The sequence below is a fragment of the Vanacampus margaritifer genome, chromosome 13, assembly GCF_051991255.1.
Source record: "Vanacampus margaritifer isolate UIUO_Vmar chromosome 13, RoL_Vmar_1.0, whole genome shotgun sequence".
NCBI lineage: Eukaryota > Metazoa > Chordata > Actinopteri > Syngnathiformes > Syngnathidae > Vanacampus > Vanacampus margaritifer.
Window position 1 is genome coordinate 6,880,309 of NC_135444.1, and position 18,548 is coordinate 6,898,856.

Genomic DNA, 18,548 nt, shown 5'->3' on the forward strand with positions numbered 1-18,548 from the left:
CCACCCTTTCTGGAGTCCTTGGAGGGTGTGCTGGAGAGCGCACCCCCTGGAGACTCCCTCGTTCTACTGGGGGACTTCAACGCTCACGTGGGTAATGACAGTGAGACCTGGAGGGGCGTGATTGGGAGGAATGGCCCCCCCGATCGAAACCCGAGTGGTGTTTTGTTATTGGACTTCTGTGCTCGCCACGGACTGTCCATAACGAACACCATGTTCAAGCACAAGAGTGTCCATATGTGCACCTGGCACCAGGACACCCTAGGCCGTAGTTCGATGATCGACTTTGTAGTCGTGTCATCGGACTTGCGGCCGTATGTGTTGGACACTCGGGTTAAGAGAGGGGCGGAGCTGTCAACTGATCACCACCTGGTGGTGTGTTGGCTCCGATGGCGGGGTAAGATGCCGGTCCAACCAGGCAGGCCCAAACGTACTGTGAGGGTCTGCTGGGAACGTCTGGCAGAATCCCCTGTCAGAAAGAGTTTCAACGCCCATCTCCGGCAGAGCTTCTCCATTGTCCCGGGGGAGGCGGGGGACATTGAGTCCGAGTGGACCATGTTCCGCGCTTCAATTGTTGAGGCGGCCGATCGGAGCTGTGGCCGTAAGGTGGTTGGTGCCTGTCGTGGCGGCAATCCTCGAACCCGCTGATGGACACCAGCGGTAAGGGATGCCGTCAAGCTGAAGAAGGAGTCCTATCGGGCCTTTTTGGCCTGTGGGACTCCGGAGGCTGCTGACGGGTACCGGCTGGCCAAGCGGAATGCGGCTTTGGCGGTCGCTGAGGCAAAAACTCGGGCATGGGAGGAGTTCGGTGAGGCCATGGAAAACGACTTCCGGACGGCTTCGAGGAAATTCTGGTCCACCATCCGGCGTCTCAGGAGAGGAAAGCAGTGCACCGTTAACACTGTGTATAGTGGAGACGGAGTGCTGTTGACCTCAACTCGGGACGTCGTGAACCGGTGGGGAGAGTACTTCGAAGACCTCCTCAATTCCACCAACACGCCTTCCTTTGAGGAACCAGGGTCTTGGGACTCTGAGGTGGGCTCCCCTATCTCTGGGGTCGAAGTCGCCGAGGTGGTTGGAAAGCTTCTCGGTGGCAGGGCCTCGGGGGTGGATGAGATCCGCCCGGAGTTCCTGAAGGCTCTGGATGTTGTGGGGCTGTCGTGGTTGACACGTCTCTGCAGCATCGCGTGGACATCGGGGACGGTGCCTCTGGATTGGCAGACCGGGGTGGTGGTTCCCCTTTTTAAGAAGGGGGACCGGAGGGTGTGTTCCAACTTTAGAGGGATCACACTCCTCAGCCTCCCAGGTAAGGTCTATTCAGGGGTGCTGGAGAGGAGGGTCCGTCGGGAGGTCGAATCTCGGATCCAGGAGGAGCAGTGTGGTTTTCGTCCCGGCCGTGGAACAGTGGACCAGCTCTACACCCTCAGCAGGATCCTCGAGGGTGCGTGGGAATTCGCCCAACCAGTCCACATGTGCTTTGTGGACTTGGAGAAGGCGTTTGACCGTGTACCTCGGGGAGTTCTGTGGGGGGTGCTTCGGGAGTATGGGTTACCGAGCCCCCTGATACGGGCCATTCGGTCCCTGTACGACCGATGTCAGAGTCTGGTCCGCATTGCCGGCAGTAAGTCGAATTTGTTTCCGGTGAGGGTTGGACTCCGCCAAGGTTGCCCTTTGTCACCGATTCTGTTCATAACTTTTATGGACAGAATTTCTAGGCGTAGCCGAGGCGTTGAGGGGGTCCGGTTTGGTGGCCTCAGCATTGCATCTCTGCTTTTTGCAGATGATGTGGTGCTGTTGGCTTCTTCAAGCCGTGACCTCCAGCTCTCACAGGAGCGGTTCGCAGCCGAGTGTGAAGCGGTTGGGATGAGGATCAGCACCTCCAAATCCGAGACCATGGTCCTCAGTCGGAAAAGGGTGGAGTGCCCTCTCCGGGTCGGGGAGGAGGTCCTGCCCCAAGTGGAGGAGTTCAAGTATCTTGGGGTCTTGTTCACGAGTGAGGGTAGGTTAGAGCGGGAGATCGACAGGCGGATCGGTGCAGCGTCTGCAGTGATGCGGACGCTGTATCGGTCCGTTGTGGTGAAGAAGGAGCTGAGCCGAAAGGCAAAGCTCTCGATTTACCGGTCGATCTACGTTCCTACCCTCACCTATGGTCACGAGCTGTGGGTCGTGACCGAAAGAATAAGATCCCGGATACAAGCGGCCGAAATGAGTTTCCTCCGCAGGGTAGCCGGGCTCTCCCTTAGAGATAGGGTGAGAAGCTCGGTCATCCGAGAGGGACTCAGCGTCGAGTCGCTGCTCCTCCACGTTGAGAGGAACCAGTTGAGGTGGCTCGGGCATCTGGTTCGGATGCCTTCTGGACGCCTCCCTGGGGAGGTGTTCCGGGCATGTCCTACCGGCAGGAGGCCCCGGGGACGACCCAGGACACGCTGGAGAGACTATGTCTCTCGGCTGTCCTGGGAACGCCTTGGGGTCCCGTCGGATGAGCTGGCTGAAGTGGCTGGGGAGAGGGAAGTCTGGGCTTCCCTGCTAAAGCTGCTGCCCCCGCGACCCGACCCCGGATAAGCGGAAGAAGACGGACGGACGGAACTTTCTAACTGAAATTCTATTTGTGAAATGAATGTATGAGTGTATTTATGAGCGAGTGTTTGCGAGTGGTAAAAACCGCATGACCTTCCACTCCATTAACCTGATCACCTACACCTGTGCTTAAAAGGATTTGGGAGGAAGGGTGGAGAGGTACGGGCAGTGCCTACACTGCCACCTGTGGTCATCTACCACAAATAAAAGCCAAAATAACATGTGGCTCCTACACTCGCTGTGGCAATGTCTGACTGGAAAGGACTAAGCCAAAAGTCTACTCTAAACTACAAAAACACAATTTACAAGTCATTTTGTACTTTAATAAACTGTTCAATATGCAGGGATGAAGAGATGAAGAGGCATGAGGGTATGATGGAAGTTTTAAGTAGCCGTGGTTTGGTAGTAAATTGAATAAATTTAACGTTTTTAAATGAATAAATCGTTTTAATAATCCTGACCTTATTTTCAATCGCCCAGCCCAATTTAGCCTTCACCCAATGAGGACAGTGGCGGTGCGCATTTGCGTACGACCCAGTTACATACCTTTGCACTTCTTTTGTTTAGAGAGCTCTCCAATTTCTTCTTTTTAACTTGTGTTGCAAACGGGGTAAATAATCTGTCCAAGGAAACGAGTTTGAGTGAAGCTGTGGCGTGCGGCAAATGATTGATAGCATCTCTTCGGTCACGCTTTTTGTCTCTGCAGTCTCTGATAGGCTATTCTTCCTCGGGCACAGTGCGTTTTTAAAAGGGGCCCGAGAGGGATGATCGCTTCCTCTCCCTCTCCCCAACAAAGTAATAATTTTTATTTAATGTTGGGGGGCGTGGTACGTTTAGCTTGGGGGGAAAACGCTGGAGGAAACCATGAAGTAGAACTAATAAATGTGCATCTGCAGTCCAAAGTGGTCTGCAACACATTTTGTGGGAAAGTATGAATTTGCCTTTTCCGTATAGGTCTTACATGTACAGTATACTCTGTCTTATATAAAACATTTCATGTTTTCAGGTTGTCAGTAAAAGCAGCTGTGGAATATCAGTCCACATTCTCCCTGAAGAGTACAAGGTGAGAATAGTTTTGCACTGCATAAGACCACGCCACAAAACTCCATTAAGTTGTTGAGAGCCCAAGATTCGGGTTAGAATCGCAGGAATAAAGCCACAAAACGGCGTGTTTTCTGAGGCATAGAACATGGTCAAAAAGACAGGTTCTGCTGGGGAATGTGACTAAAATATATTTACAGAGGCTTTTGGGTGAAGACTTGCCGCTGAAAGAGAATGGCTTCGTCAGTGTGACTGAATTGGTCGACGCCATGAGTGACGTCTTCTACCTGCAACATGTAGATGGGGATGGTAAACACGACTGGATCATTAAGATCATAAATTCCGGTAGGGACATGAATCATTGTTGGTCAATCACAACTTCACTTATTCTATCTTGGTGATTATTCTGAAGTATTTTATGTAACATGTGAGGGGAGGGAAAAAATCACGTTCACATTTGTTTTAGTTTTAGAAGATGATCATGGTGTAAAGCAGCCACAGTCTAGCTTTGACACTGAAGAGTCTCTTTGGGAAGGCAAAGCGGGTGATGATAGTCACATCTTCTCAGCGGATGCGGATGAAGAATTATTGACAGGGGACCATTTTGTGATGCAAGAAAGGGTAAGTTGGCTTTTGAAGTGCTCTATAAATGAAGTTGAGTTGAGTTTCTTTATGTTATGAGATGGTAACCAAAGATGATGTTAAACTGTTGACTGCAACATACGATGGAAGTAAAAAAAAAAGGTAATACTGCATTACAGAACAATACTTATCTGCTTTCTCTAATTTGCTGCATATGTCTGTGTCGTCTTCAGATGCCAGAGCTGTGTCCTGTAAATGTATTGTATTGCAAGACCACTGTGCCCCTTGACGCCCTGCAGAGTCAAAATCTGGAACGGCCCACTGTGCGTTCCGCGTTTGATGTGGCTCAAATTAGGGTGCGACAAGTGGAGTCTCCAGGATTCTTCTACGTCTCCTTCACCCATGGTGAGGAGGCCCAAGCTTTTGAGGACATGCAATTCGAGATGAGGTGAAGACATGTTTGTGACAAATTAGACAGTCTGATTAACATCATACAAGATGTGCCCGCCAATATTGTTTGTCTACTTCCAGTCAATGTTACTCGTCCCCTGATGTGTCAGAGCGCTATTGCCTACCCGAGCGATTTGTCCGAAAAGGGCAAGTCTGCTGTGCATTATCCAAGGATATGCGCTTCACCCGAGGGGTAATTCACCAGGTCATCAGCCCCACCAGCGTTGAGGTGTACCACGTAGACTTTGGCATGAAGACCACTGTGCACACTGATGACTTGATGTTCCTCAAGTAGGCCATCTTACTACTAGTAGTGCCACTGACGACACCACCAACAACTACTACTCTACTTCTTCTGAGTGGAATCTTTTGCCTTTCCAGGTCATGCTTCTCCATTCTTCCAGCGCAAGCTGTCCCATCAGCACTTGCTGGAATTAAACCAAACACTGTAAGACTCCTGTCTGTTAAGGTCTACATTGAAGCAAAGTTGTGTTGTGATTATATTCATCCTGCTCCTCATCCTGTTTGTCGGGATTTTTATATAATTATTTTTTAAACGTTCTTAAAATCTATGATACACATTTCTCTTTTTATAGGTATTGACTGTTCAGTTAATTGAATTGGTTTGAATTCAAAAAGTGTTTAGTGTTATTTTGTTTCAAGATAAATTAAAATATACACTCGACACATTGCATATGATAATATATGGGAGTTGTCAAGCTACAGGTGGCTTACCTTTGCTTAAATGTGTTATTGCAGGGTGCCTGGGCTTCCCAGGCCATTGCTTCATTTGTCAGTCTTTGCTGTAATCGTCCCCTAGTGGCCGCTCTGGTTTGCTACACGGGAGATGTGCTCCAACTCTACCTTTGTGATACCCATACTGACAACGATATCTACATCCACTGTGTCCTCGTCAGCCAGGGCCATGGGGAGGCCTGCAGCCCCTCAGCCAGTGCAGCAGTGAGTCCCTTAAACAACGTGGAATCATTTGCAATAACACAATTGCCTTGATCAATCAAATCATTTTATTTAATGTGCAAACTCACCGTAGTACATGGTACTATATATACACTATATCCAACCATAAAATAAAACAGAATAAAATCTAGTTGGTCAAATAGGAATAACAAGTATATTAATTCGCTAGTGCAGAATTGTAGTAATTATCAAACCAGTAAAGTGACGTTGCGTTACACATTAAGAGAAGTGTGTTACCCAAGGTGAAAACAAATACACTTAAAGGTACTATAACGTATACAGCAATGACATCATGGAATGCTCTACCGGCACATATAATATAAGAGAATAACAAACATTGATTTAAAGCATTGCTGAAAGAGCATTTTATATCACACAAGTGTGTCCGCTGATGTTGGTTTTACAAAAAAAAAAGTAAAATATTGGGATTAAAGAGACCATCCAGCCGAAATGGCCCATTTTTCACTCATAAACTCTCGATGTATTTTTTGATCAGGAAAATGACACTAGCTTGCGTTTTTTATTTCATCAATTTGTTTTGGAGAAATCGGAAAATAACTCATTAATAGCCGATATAGCCAAGAGAACTAGGTCCTACTGTCTATCAATGCCGTAATTGTTGTTTTTGTTACGTGTGCTTTTCTAAGTGTGTATTTCACTTTAAAGTTAACGGGTAAAGTTGACTCCCGTAAGAATACCAGATTCTAAATGAAATATATGAAGTGTGATGTGCTAGTAATAATTTTCCTGCCCATATACTCAGATATTGTGTCTTTACCAGTTGTGTGTCCAGGTCAGCCCTGTAAGCTTGTACCTGGGAGAGGGTACATTTCACCTGCCAGACATTGAAGAGGAGACCACTCAGTCAGCACAAACACCGGAGAAGTCAGTGTTAGCCACACCAAAGGTAATCCTTATACACACCATTTTGCACAGGTGCACTTCAAATTTGAGTTAAAATCAGCTCAATTTAAATGTATATGCGAGACCATCTACTGTGGTTTGGGTCCTTTTATGTTGTCAGCTCCTATGGTCCTTTATTTGCCGCAAGTCTCATCAAATCTTGAAAGACTGCTGGCATTGTTACCAGATCACAGTTAAAGGGAGAGACACGCTTGGAACAGACCAGTTGCGCTCGTCTTTGCAAGTTGTAACGTGTAACTTAAGTAATGTTTGACTTCAATTTAATCCCACTTGAAACATAATCCATGAACTATTGTGGTGATAGAAAACAATTCTGACATGCAGGCGATGCATTTCTGACAAGCGTCAATAGCGTCACATCATCTTTAGAAGACGTCTCCATCAAATGACGACATCAAGGAGTGATCGTCTACCCCGAAACATTTCAACCTCCTCACTCCTTTGTCAACCTCCTCCCATGCCTCTTCGACGCTCCTTGTTGCTATTCGGGCCAAGCAAGGCCCTTCTGGTGTCGAACTAGTACATTGGATAAGTGACTAGTTTGTGCCGTTCACCGCCTTTTGGGTGATTTTGATTTGTACTTTTGTATCTAAAGATTTATTACTGTCTGCTTTTGGGCCTAAATTCTGCTCCTCACGTCACACCATCAACTAAATTAAGTGGCAGAGGTGGGCATTTTACAAAATGTTGAAGTTATTATTCAGTGCCCCGGGTTACCCGTATGTCATCGTTGGTCCGTAATTTTTTTTTCCCAAACCTGAACCAAACTGTAATTGTGATTTGAAAAGTCCTTGTGTGTACCAAGCCTAAAAAAGTTGAAGAAGTTGATCTCACCACGTTTTGACTCGTGTTCCATCATGGATAGCATGAACAATTGTTGCTTGACCAGTTTTGCCCATGGTTCACACACGAGCAATTTTTTGAAACGAGGAACTTTGTATTACATTTGTAACATAAGGCATTAAACAAGCATCATAAACATTACGTTTGAATTAAAGTACACTTTTTTTAAGGTACCAGTAAACATCTTCTTTTTTTTATTAATCCATCTGCAATACGTTGGGACGATTTTGGATCATGTTGGAAAATAATGTGTCTTATTCACTGGATTTTATGGTAATTTGATAATCGAATAGTTGTCGATTAATCCTTGTACCTCTACTCTATTGCTTTATACAAGTTTTTTTTCCCTCTCTCAACTTACTGTATGGTGTCCTTGAGTGTTAAGAAAGGCACCTTTAAATCTAATGCATTATTATTATTAAGTTTGGTCTATTACATTTACATTGCTGATGCTCACTTATTCATTAATATTTTTGTTACAGTGTGAAACTGAGATGATGCCTGGGTTGGAGTTTATTGGGGACAATGAGATCAGTGCTTATATTCAGGTACTACGCAGTTGCTTTGTTTCATCTCTAGGCAACGTGAACCTCAACATGGTGCACTGCATATGTTTTTAGACCCAAGATAACCATCATTATTTTGTATTCATTATTTTTACCCTCCTTAGAATCTTACCCCGAAACTTCAAGATTCATCTACAGATTTTCCACTATCTATCCTGAGAACACATGAGAACATCCAGGACACCTTCTTTCATGGTACATAACACACGCACATGCACACACAAGAAGTAAAACTTTTATATCTGCCCCTAATCAACACACCAAATGAATGATTGCTTCAGACAAGGCACACAATTTTACAAAACGTAATCAAATCAATATTAGTGGTGCAGCAGATCACACAAGTCACAGTTCCAATTGGATCACAGATTTGAGTCACGGATTGGACCGTTTTTCAGATCGGTCCTTTGTCTTCATTTATTTTTTAAAACGCTTTTTGCTCCTAAAAAAAAAAATCAACTCAAAATGTATATCATATAACAGTTTAGGATTTAGGACCACAACTTTAAATACAATATAAGGCAGGATGCATTCTTGTTTTATACATTGTCTATGTATAAAGGTATCCTGCCTTAAAGACGCATTGTGACGTTTTTCACTTATTTTTTTTATTTTTTTTACTCACGACTAGTGTTGTTCCGATACTGTTTTTGGGCCCCCCGATACCGATTCTGATACCCAGTTTTGCAATATCGTCCGATGTCGATACCATACCGATACCTACGTTTTTTTTTTTTTTCAACATAAAAAAGCTGTCCTGCCATTGGTTCAGAGCATTCAAGGGCCAATAAGATATCTTAGCTCGGCATGCAATGAACATGTCACACATCAGTGAATGTCGTGCATGAGCAAGACACAAGATGCTGCATCCAAAGTCCTATATTAGTGTCAGAATTAATGGTATCGGCATGTTACTTGTTAGTACGCACCGATACCACTATCTTAACTCTTTGACTGCCAAAAACGTTAAATGACGTTTAGTAAAAACCTACGGAGGGCCGCCAAGGACGTTAAGACGTTCTCCAATTTTTTTTATTATTTTTTTTTGAAACGGGTGGAGGAAATCCTTACCCAGCTGTGGTGAAAGTTTCAAGCAGATCTAGTTAGCCTAATGACTATTTTTGGCCCCTAGAGGGCAGCGATGACTCTCTTTTGACAAGATTGGGTAGGCGTCAGTAGAAGACGTGAGGCGGAGCTAGAGGGGACAATGGCTGGGGAAGGGAAGAGAAAATGGCGACCGGTTGCAAGCAGCTCACGCTCGAGCATTTTTTTTCAAAGACGAAAAGCATCGACCAATGCTAAAGAGCACATTGATGACGACGGTGATCATCATCGATGATGATGATGGTGACTCCGAGGTTGACGCTGAAGTTACAAGCGTTGACGCGGCGGCTATGACGACGTCATAAAGGTTCACCGGCTAGCGATGCTAACACCGGAAAACGCGGAGCACAACCGAGCACGCTCAGGAGGACGCTCAGGAGGACGCTCAGGAGGACGCTCAGGAGGACGCTCAGGAGGACGCTCAGGAGGACGTTCAATCGGACGACTAAGAGTGCCCCGAGTCCAATGCATATTCATCGGAGGAGTGGGTACAGTCTGCTACTTGCTATTCCCCGGAAAAAAAGGCCGTCAAGAAAGTGTAACGTTTGCACGCGAAACGGACAAAAGCGAAAGTGAAACTAATCTGTTGTGCGAGTCCTGCGGCGTCTCCTTGCACGCAGGGGAGAGTTATAAAAAGAAAAACTGTATTTGAAACATCCACATAATTGTAAATAGTACCACATTTGCACACATTTGTAAATAGTTAGCGAAATTGTTTTGTCAAATTGTTACACTGTTGAATGGAAATAAACGTATTTTGCAATCTAAAAACACTTTTTCATTGTTGGTGAAAGCGTTTTACAGAAGTAAAGCACTATTTAGGTGTTTGTGGCATCATTCATGGACAAAAAGAAGTGTACAATTCACTAGAGTGCATGAAATAACATAGTTTCACAAAAAGCTCTTTTTCTCCGCTTTTTGTTTCAAAACAGAGCATTTCGGTGAAACTAACCATTTTCTATTGTTAATTACTGAAGAACGGAATAAGGTAGAAACAAACTCTTTTTTCTGATGAAAGATGAGAGTTCAATCTTTCATTTGGTAGTATGTGTGTTTCCATAGTCCAAACACAAAATTTTCTGTGGACCTTGAAAGATCAGTCAAAATGCTTAAATCGGCTGGCACTGGCGACATCCCGTTTCTGAAAACGTCTGGCAGTCAAAGAGTTAATGCAGTATCGGTGCCTCTGCCGATACAGACGCTCCCCTACTTACGAACATTCGAGTTACGAACAACGGTACATACGAACATGTCTGCGCGCATGCGCGCATGTCAAAAAATGTTCGGAAAGAGATGCTGTAAGTTAGATTTTGTATTGCGCACCTTTTTCCGAGTACTGTAGTGCTTCTTTCCGCCGCTAATATCGACGCTTGGCGCTGTGAGAGCTCACCCAGCATTGGAGGCTCAGCAACGTGTCGAGGAGGAGGAAGAAGAAGAAACGCCTGTCGCTCATAGATAAAGCCATTGCACTCTTCGAGCAGCAAGACCCAAATATTGAACGTTGCACAAAGGTTGCAAATCAATTGAATGATGCCATACAGTGCTACCGCATCATTTATGATGAAAAAAGAAGAAAACTGTGCAATCGTCGTTAGATCGCTTTTTTCGGCCAGTTTCTAGTAAATCCTCCAAGGAAGATACTCATCAACCCTCATCTTCTTCTCCTCGACCCTCAACTTCTTCCTACATTGAAGTTACGGAGGAGGAAGTAACTTTTGAAGCCCATTCCAGCGACGACGAAGAACCTCTCATGATATAAAATCCTCCTCTTCCTCCTCCTCCTCCTCCATCAAATCCTTAAGCATCGAGTACATCTTCCAAAAGTAAGTTAAACTTCATTTTATTTATCTTATTACGTACATGTACATACTGTGTGTGTCTCTCGCTCTCTCTCTCTAACATCGTAGTACAGTACTGTACGTATTCTCTTTAAACATAAATTATAATACAAAATATAGCACTGAAGCAACTTACGAACAAATTCACCTTACGAACGATCGCTCGGAACGTAACTCGTTCGTAAGTTGGGGAGCGTCTGTACTAGTATCTGTATGGGAGCAACACTACTCACGACTGCCACCTCTGGCCCAAAGCGCAACTGCAGCCTTTGTGTCAAGCTCGTGCATGGTGCACATGCGAGTACGTGCGGTCAAGTAAACTCTTCGTTTTATTCACTTTTCTTTTAGTCTGACCTGGAGTTCGATGCCAGCACATTCGCAGTTAAAATGTCACAGCTCTTTTTACTCATCTGGGCATTGGTGGAGCATGCATGATGTAGAAAATCTTCAACATAGGGCTGGATGATTTGGCCCAAAAAATGTCATCTTTTTTTTTTATTCTCAGTCATTCAGGAAGATTATGATTTTAATCTCATAAACCCAACAGACACTTATTTAAAGGTTTCATTTATTCAAAAATAATTCCTGTGCGAAATGTTCAGACAACAATAATTTATACTGATTCTAAATCTAAATCTTTTAACATAAACTTAACATTCATAGTTTGTGCTTAAATGCCACAATTAAGTAGTTGGTAGCTATAGTAAACATGTCTTGTAAACCACGCATCCAGCATTCTGCCACTTGTGCAAAATTACAATTTACAAAAACATTTGGATGTAACAGAACATAAGAACAGCTTTTAATAATCCAGAAGACAAAACTCGATTTCACGATTTAGCAAATTTTCATCAATTTGATTTGTAAAATGATGATGTATTGAATTAATTTGATTTATTGCCAAGCCCTACTTTAACACTATGTAATGTCAATAACAACTGCAACAAGGCCAAAGGTAAGTCAAGCTAGCTGTCACGCCACCAAAATTGCCAAAATGCTCCCATACATAAGGTTTGCGTTATCCACAAGGGGTTTCAATTTCCTCTGCGGCTATTATAGTGGATGTGAACCGATCGTGTTGCCTTCATGGGAACACAGTTTTTTTTTCCACCAACCAATCAGCAGATCATGTAAGGCCCGAACCGTGATGCTTGATCCAAGATGATCCGTTGCACCACTATTCAAAATCATAATTTGTCACGACATATCAAAATCACGTTTTTAGTGATTGTTTCTCTTATACAGGTCTTATGGTACAATATACTATTATACAGGTCATATGGTACAATCAACAAGTTATACAATAGCAGTGTTCTTATTAAGGGATTCTTTAACTTTTGTACAGTATTACAGCTATGATTTGGGATAACTTTGGTTTAACGTTGTTTTAGTGTTGTGTGAGAGAAGAATCTTCGTCAGCACCCTGCCTGCCCTCCAACCCTCTTTTTGAAAGGTGGTTCTGAAAAAGGATGGATGATACTTTTGTGAACAGTTGTCACATTGTGCTCAGCATGACATCACAGCGGGTTTGTTTAAGTGTGCCTGTGTGTCTTCTTACAGCGACGAATCTGAAGTGGCCTCCTTCGGTCTCGATCGATTGTGTTGACAATGTAAGGTGGAAGGTAAGAGCCTTACATGCAGAAGTTGTGATAGATTGGACAATGTGCACACAAACTAACAAAAATAGTATAATATAGAGTGATTAATTTACTGTTCATTAACAGGTTGTGAATCAATGAAGAGCAGCGAGGAGCTTGTTGCAATGTGACGGCATAATTCAGACTTCCAGTTCCAATACTGCATTTCTTGTTCTGTTTGGACTTTGCAGTAGTTCAATTCTTATGTTGGATTTTCTTTAGTTAAAGGGGGGGGGGGGAATCTATTTACAATAATATCTTCTTTGCTACCCCACTAGTCTAAACATGATATTCTGATTAATATTGCGTTTGTGGAATATGATTAAAGCAGAAAAATCCTCCCATTTTCATCCATTTTGAGTGGCAGCCATTTTGCCACTTGCTGACAACTTAAAATCACATTGTAGTTACTCAGTTCAGTTAACGACCAGTCGCGACCATGATTGGTCATTACTTGAGCCCTGAGCAACTGTGATGTTGCTTTCAATCGACAGCAAGTGGCAAAATGGCGGCCGCCTGAGATGGATAGAAAATGGTGGATTTTGCTACTACATCTTTGGGTTGACTTCTCCTTTCAATTCAAAACTATATATAAAACTATATAGATACAGTGGATATAAAAGGGGCAGACATTATCTTTAAAAATAAATCAAGTTAAGTTTTGACACCTGCAGTGTAAAACGTTAACTGTGTATTTTCTACGGAAATCAGAGTTAGATTGATTTTTGGGTAAAATGCAACTCATTATTGGCGTGTGCGTGGCATGATACTAATACGTTCTTGAAAAATCTTACGATATCACATTGTGAACACGCACCCCATAAAAAGTTTCTTTTTTTTGTTTTTTCTCTGTACTTGTGCGAAATACAGTCCCCTGGTTTAATGGTATCCTTTATTATACTGTCCGGCATTTAATTGTTTGAAAATTCTGTTAGGATATAAAAATGCTTGTCGTTTATTCTCTAATAAAAGTTGAACTTTACTGCCAATATTGCCTTTTGGAAAATTTTATGTTATTTTGGGATTTCAATCAAAATATGCTAAAACCGTTGAAAATTTTTTGGGGACCAATATGTTTGTTTAGCAGTGCTATTAAAGTGAATAAAATGAATGAATAAAGATTCAAAACATACCAAAGAAGTGTGGATGTTTTTCAATCCAGATTAAAAACTACATTCAATTCAATTTAAAACAATTATTTCATTCTTTAAAAGAAATAAAAGGCGTCAGAAAGAATAAAAACTTAAATCTGTCCCTATGAAAAAAAAGTTAAAACAAAATAAATTACAGCAAACAGTCAAGACGCTTTCTGAGTAACAATTAATCAAAAATAATTAAATAGAATGACCTTTTTCTAATTATATTTATCCAGAAATTGTGCTCTTGATGATTTAATGTTATAATTTAGATTGATTCAGATTATTTTCCCATACCAATGATTAAGGTCTTTCAAAGCATTTTTAATAATCTTTACCAAAATCTTGTTCTTGCACTGTAGTAAGCTGCTTTTTTTACCCTTTACTTTGCTTTTACAGTTAAGGTGTTTAACGTTTTAGTTTGTAAATGTTTTTGACTGTTACACTTTTAATTAACTGAAGTTTTCTTTCTTTACTTGCTTTTATATGTTTGACACTTTTGTTGTAAATGCTTTTAAATCAGGGGTGGGCAAACTCGGTCCTCAAGGGCCGGAGTCCTGCAGGTTTCGGATGTTTCCCTTCTCCAACACAGCTGATATATTGATCAGCTCATCAGCAAGCTCTGCATAAGCCTGATAACGATCCTGTTGATTGGAATCAGTTGCGTTGGAGCAAGGAAACATCCGAAACCTGCAGGAGACTCCGGCCCTCGAGGACCGAGTTTGCCCACTCCTGTTTTAAATGTTAAATTGACTTTTAATTGGGGGTACAGCTATCGAATACTTTGGTATTCGGATAATCTACTATAAATTCCATTCTTCCTGAGCGGTGTGATGGCTGGACATTCCCATGAAGTTTATACTTGCATATGATTTTTGGAACAGATGAACGTGGCACTTACAAGCATCTGGAAATGGCACCCAAGGATGAGCCAGACTTGTGGAGCTCCGCGATTCTTTCTCTGATTGTCTGGCCAATTTCTTTTGATTTTCCCCATGATTTTAAACAAGCTTAGCAGAGTGTTGGAGTTGTGGCTTTAAATACATCCCCAGTTGTGTCATCTATTAACTCACATGTTGTCATTTAGCCTATCGGGAGATTTCAAAGCCATGACCTCATCATTCCGTTTGTTCTTTAAAGACATAGTACTATTTGTGTATGTAAAATTTGACCTAGAAGAAAATCATATAAAATTCACTAAGAAATTCTCTCTCATTATTCTGGCATTTAACAAAAATAAATAATTTTGGTGATCCTGACTGACCTGAAAAAGGCGAGGTTTAGTCTGATTTGACTTCAGACAGTGAGACAAAAAATGAAATGTGTGTTTTTGCACAGTGTATGCAAACTTCTGGTTTCAACTGTATACAGAAACCTGAATGTGTGGTCATAGGTCAGGAAGATTAAGGGGATGCTAATACTTCCGCGAAGCACTTTATAATACAGCCTTAGGGTTGTGCCGATCTGGTTTTCACGCTAGCATGATCATCCACGGGTGATATTGACAGATACCAAATCCGATCATATGGATTAGCAGCACATTTTTTAATTTTAGAGCTTCCCACTCATGATTATTTCAATTGTCGATTAATCTATCGATTACTTCTTTAAAGGTGCCATAGTATGAAAATGCACTTTAGTGGGGTTTTCTATCAATAATACTGTATGCATCCCCGGCCTACAATCCAACCAAGTGTGAAAAAAGTCAGTCCGCGACTTCTTTAGCTTTCTCCTCCTTTCTAAAATGTGTGCTTCAAACGAGCAGATTAAACTTGCGTGACTTGGTGACGTCAAAAAGACACGGAAGTGCACTCAACCCAAACCCCTCGGGTAAGTGGCAACACCTCTGGTAAAGCTTTGTCACGCCCACTGAAATTCAAGAAGCTGGCTGCGCCTTTCTTTTTCTCCCCTGCTTGCAAATGCTCCATGGAGAAGGGGAAACAATTACCAGGAAAAGTTTGTTCCAAGTCTTTGAGAAGACAGTGGATTCATTTTATTTTTAAAGGACGTGTACCAACATCATTTCTCAAAGGACTGCATTTATTTTCATCGACGTATGCCAATCGTGTACGTACTTTTCCACTGAAATTGGACAGTCACGATCGATTGGCCATTTGATTGATTGGAGCACCGTGTGTGTATTTGTGTATGTATGTGTTACTTAAATAAACTTCGTTATTTTTTTATTAATTAGTGCCAGGACTTACTCGTACTTTTGCTGAAAAACACACAATAGTTAAATGAAAAATTTAATTTGATCATAATGGTAAATTTATGTATGGCTTTTATCTACACTATGTCCAATGTGCTTTACCAAGCTTCATATTCACTTTTTTTTTTTTTTACATATTGAAGTGTACCAAGACTGTACGTATGTGACCGACACGCTAACACAGCTTTGTCAACCTATGGAAAGTGATGACGAAAAGATTTATTCGTCCTCTTTGCGTGTTCCAAAAATATGAAGACAGATCTTTAATGTAAGAAAAAACACCTTTGCAAAAATGATTTATTAAAACAGAGATCTCTGGACATCGTGACAGACTCCGAACATCACGTAACAGGTGGAATTTTCAGAGTGCCGAATGTGTCTCTTCCTCGGGGAAGATGGCTTCTTATAGTTAAACAGACCGCCTCTCTTTCATTTGTAGACAAAACGTACTCTCTGGGTACTTTTCCGTGAGCGATGGCACAAACAGAGTCAGGGGTGTGTGTGTTCGATGCAGATTCTGTTCTCAAGGACCAAATGTGTGTTTTCGCACAGAACACTGAGAAGGAATTTTTTAGACCAAACAATATGTTCCAGCTTAGTTTAAGGTCAAATTATACTGAGTTCAACACTATTTCACCCACTTTACACAACTACAAAACACTTCAACATGGTTAATATATGAAATAAAGAATTAAAATGTTAATAATATCTAACAAAAGGTTTTTATTTTTAGTTAAAATAATTTAGCCTCCGGGATCCCTCGCTGTACACTGTCCAACAGGAGAACCCAGGATGTTTTTTCTTTTCTTTTGGTTAAGTTTTAAAAATCCATCAGTCCATCCAACGATCCATCCAAGTTGTCTGTCGTACCAGCTAACTAGCACTAAGCTAACCTAGGGCGACTTGTCTCTTTCCAGTTCAGCGTCCAAGTTTGCAATCTCCCTTCATGCTCTTCATTCTCACTCGAGTCAGAAAGTTCTGATTCGACAACGGTCAATTCACATCTCAATTAAGTCAGCCAGTTTGCGCGCAGTTTGTATGGTTGACTTTTTTTGCATCCAGTTCAGTGCCCTCCATTCGCTGTCAACCCTACTCCATACAGAAATCAAATACTACACAAAAGAATATATATAAATCTATATATCTATATCAATCTTTCTTCCCATGTTCAATTTGCAATCGATGTAGAAAAAAAAGGGCTAGTTATTTTTTTATTGTCTTTTTTAGTCTTAACGAGAAAAAAATACTTTTTTTTCACAAACCAATTTTACACTCAGATAAAGAATAGGAACTGATTTGTCCTTAATTAACTTAATATGATATGGTTGATGGATCATAGCCATTGGATCGTCACTCACTCATCTCTCAAATAAGAGAAAACAATTTAGTTTTTAACTTCATAAACCTATCGTGTCTTGTTGAATAGAGGTCAAAGCATGCCATTGATCAATTGATGAATTATAACAACAAACGCACACACGTTTTCATCACACTTCTTTATACCATGTAAAGAAGTTCATGTACGAAAACAACACCAATATGCAACATTTTGTGTGGTATGGAGGGGAAGGGAGTATGTGGAAGGATGGGCCTGGTCAGGCAGACACGCACTTAACCTTATTAAGGGAAGGAGAGTAATGTAGTTGCAGGCCAATTAGTGTGTGTGTGCTGAATGAAGCAGGAAGATGTGATTGCTTCGAGTTATAGTAACATCAACCCAGGAAAGAGGGCCTTATCGAGGTTTTTGGAGCATACACAGGGTGTCCAATTTTGCTCATGTAAGCCCATACTACCATATTGCTCTTTTATATTGTTCCTCCACACCCAGACTGCAAATGAATAGTGCTAATTTACACTGATTGTTTAATTTCACTTTTGATGTATTAGTACACACCACAGAGACCCAATGATTTTTATAGAAACAATAAAAAGAGTTTTCCATAATATGTCCCTTTTAATACAAGATTAGTGGATTGTTGAATAGCTAAACAGTTTGAAATTGAGGAACATCAAAAGTGACAACTGTCTACTTCTGTCATCAAGTATACAGTAGGCAAGGGGTGGGACTCTTTGACTGTCTCACAATTCGATTTGATTCCGATTTTTGGGTATGAAATTTGATTCAGAAAGTTTTTTGATTCAAAATGATTTGATTGACAATGATTTCTGCTTCAATTTATAGATGTGCAAAGTAAGAATCGTCACGATCTGCTCCAGTCTGACTCGCTAATGCTAATTAGCACGCTACTCACGGCACTTTTATCACTCAAAAGAACGCCTATTCATACAAAACGCTTCAGGAATGTATACAGAGAAGCACGTTGGCATTACTCACCGGCATATGCTCTTCCTACACTTCAAAAAAACAACTTTTATTGGAATAACTTGATTGTGACTTTTTCCTTTTACTTTCTAATGTGGCTACAACTTAACAGTGTATCAGACTACGCGGAACCACTCTGCCCCTAAGTGGCCAAAAAGTTGTACATGAACAGCGCTCCCAATAAAGGCACACGCAAACAAGGGCAAGACAGTATATAATAATTTAAATAAAATCAATTTTGGGACATTTTAAATCTATTCTGAATCGTACCAAATGAGAATCGCGATTCTTATGAGAATCTTTTTCTTTTTTTTTTTGGGGCACATCCGTAGTAGGCACC

The 18,548-nt window shown here is 41.8% G+C and overlaps 1 protein-coding gene across 3 annotated transcripts in view; it reads left to right on the top strand.

The window, feature by feature from the left end:
• Positions 1 to 13,526, top strand: part of tdrd5 (tudor domain containing 5) — a 34,981-nt gene extending 21,455 nt beyond the window's left edge. For all 3 annotated transcript variants that reach the window (XM_077584731.1, XM_077584732.1, XM_077584730.1), the window contains 12 exons: positions 3,581 to 3,637; positions 3,816 to 3,960; positions 4,082 to 4,236; positions 4,431 to 4,645; positions 4,729 to 4,938; positions 5,029 to 5,095; positions 5,407 to 5,607; positions 6,407 to 6,532; positions 7,875 to 7,940; positions 8,063 to 8,153; positions 12,461 to 12,522; positions 12,625 to 13,526. In XM_077584731.1, coding sequence (XP_077440857.1) covers positions 3,581 to 3,637; positions 3,816 to 3,960; positions 4,082 to 4,236; positions 4,431 to 4,645; positions 4,729 to 4,938; positions 5,029 to 5,095; positions 5,407 to 5,607; positions 6,407 to 6,532; positions 7,875 to 7,940; positions 8,063 to 8,153; positions 12,461 to 12,522; positions 12,625 to 12,639 — 1,410 coding nt within the window. In that variant the 3' untranslated portion in view covers positions 12,640 to 13,526. The remainder of the gene's footprint in view (positions 1 to 3,580; positions 3,638 to 3,815; positions 3,961 to 4,081; positions 4,237 to 4,430; positions 4,646 to 4,728; positions 4,939 to 5,028; positions 5,096 to 5,406; positions 5,608 to 6,406; positions 6,533 to 7,874; positions 7,941 to 8,062; positions 8,154 to 12,460; positions 12,523 to 12,624) is intronic.
• Positions 13,527 to 18,548: the final 5,022 nt, after the last annotated feature.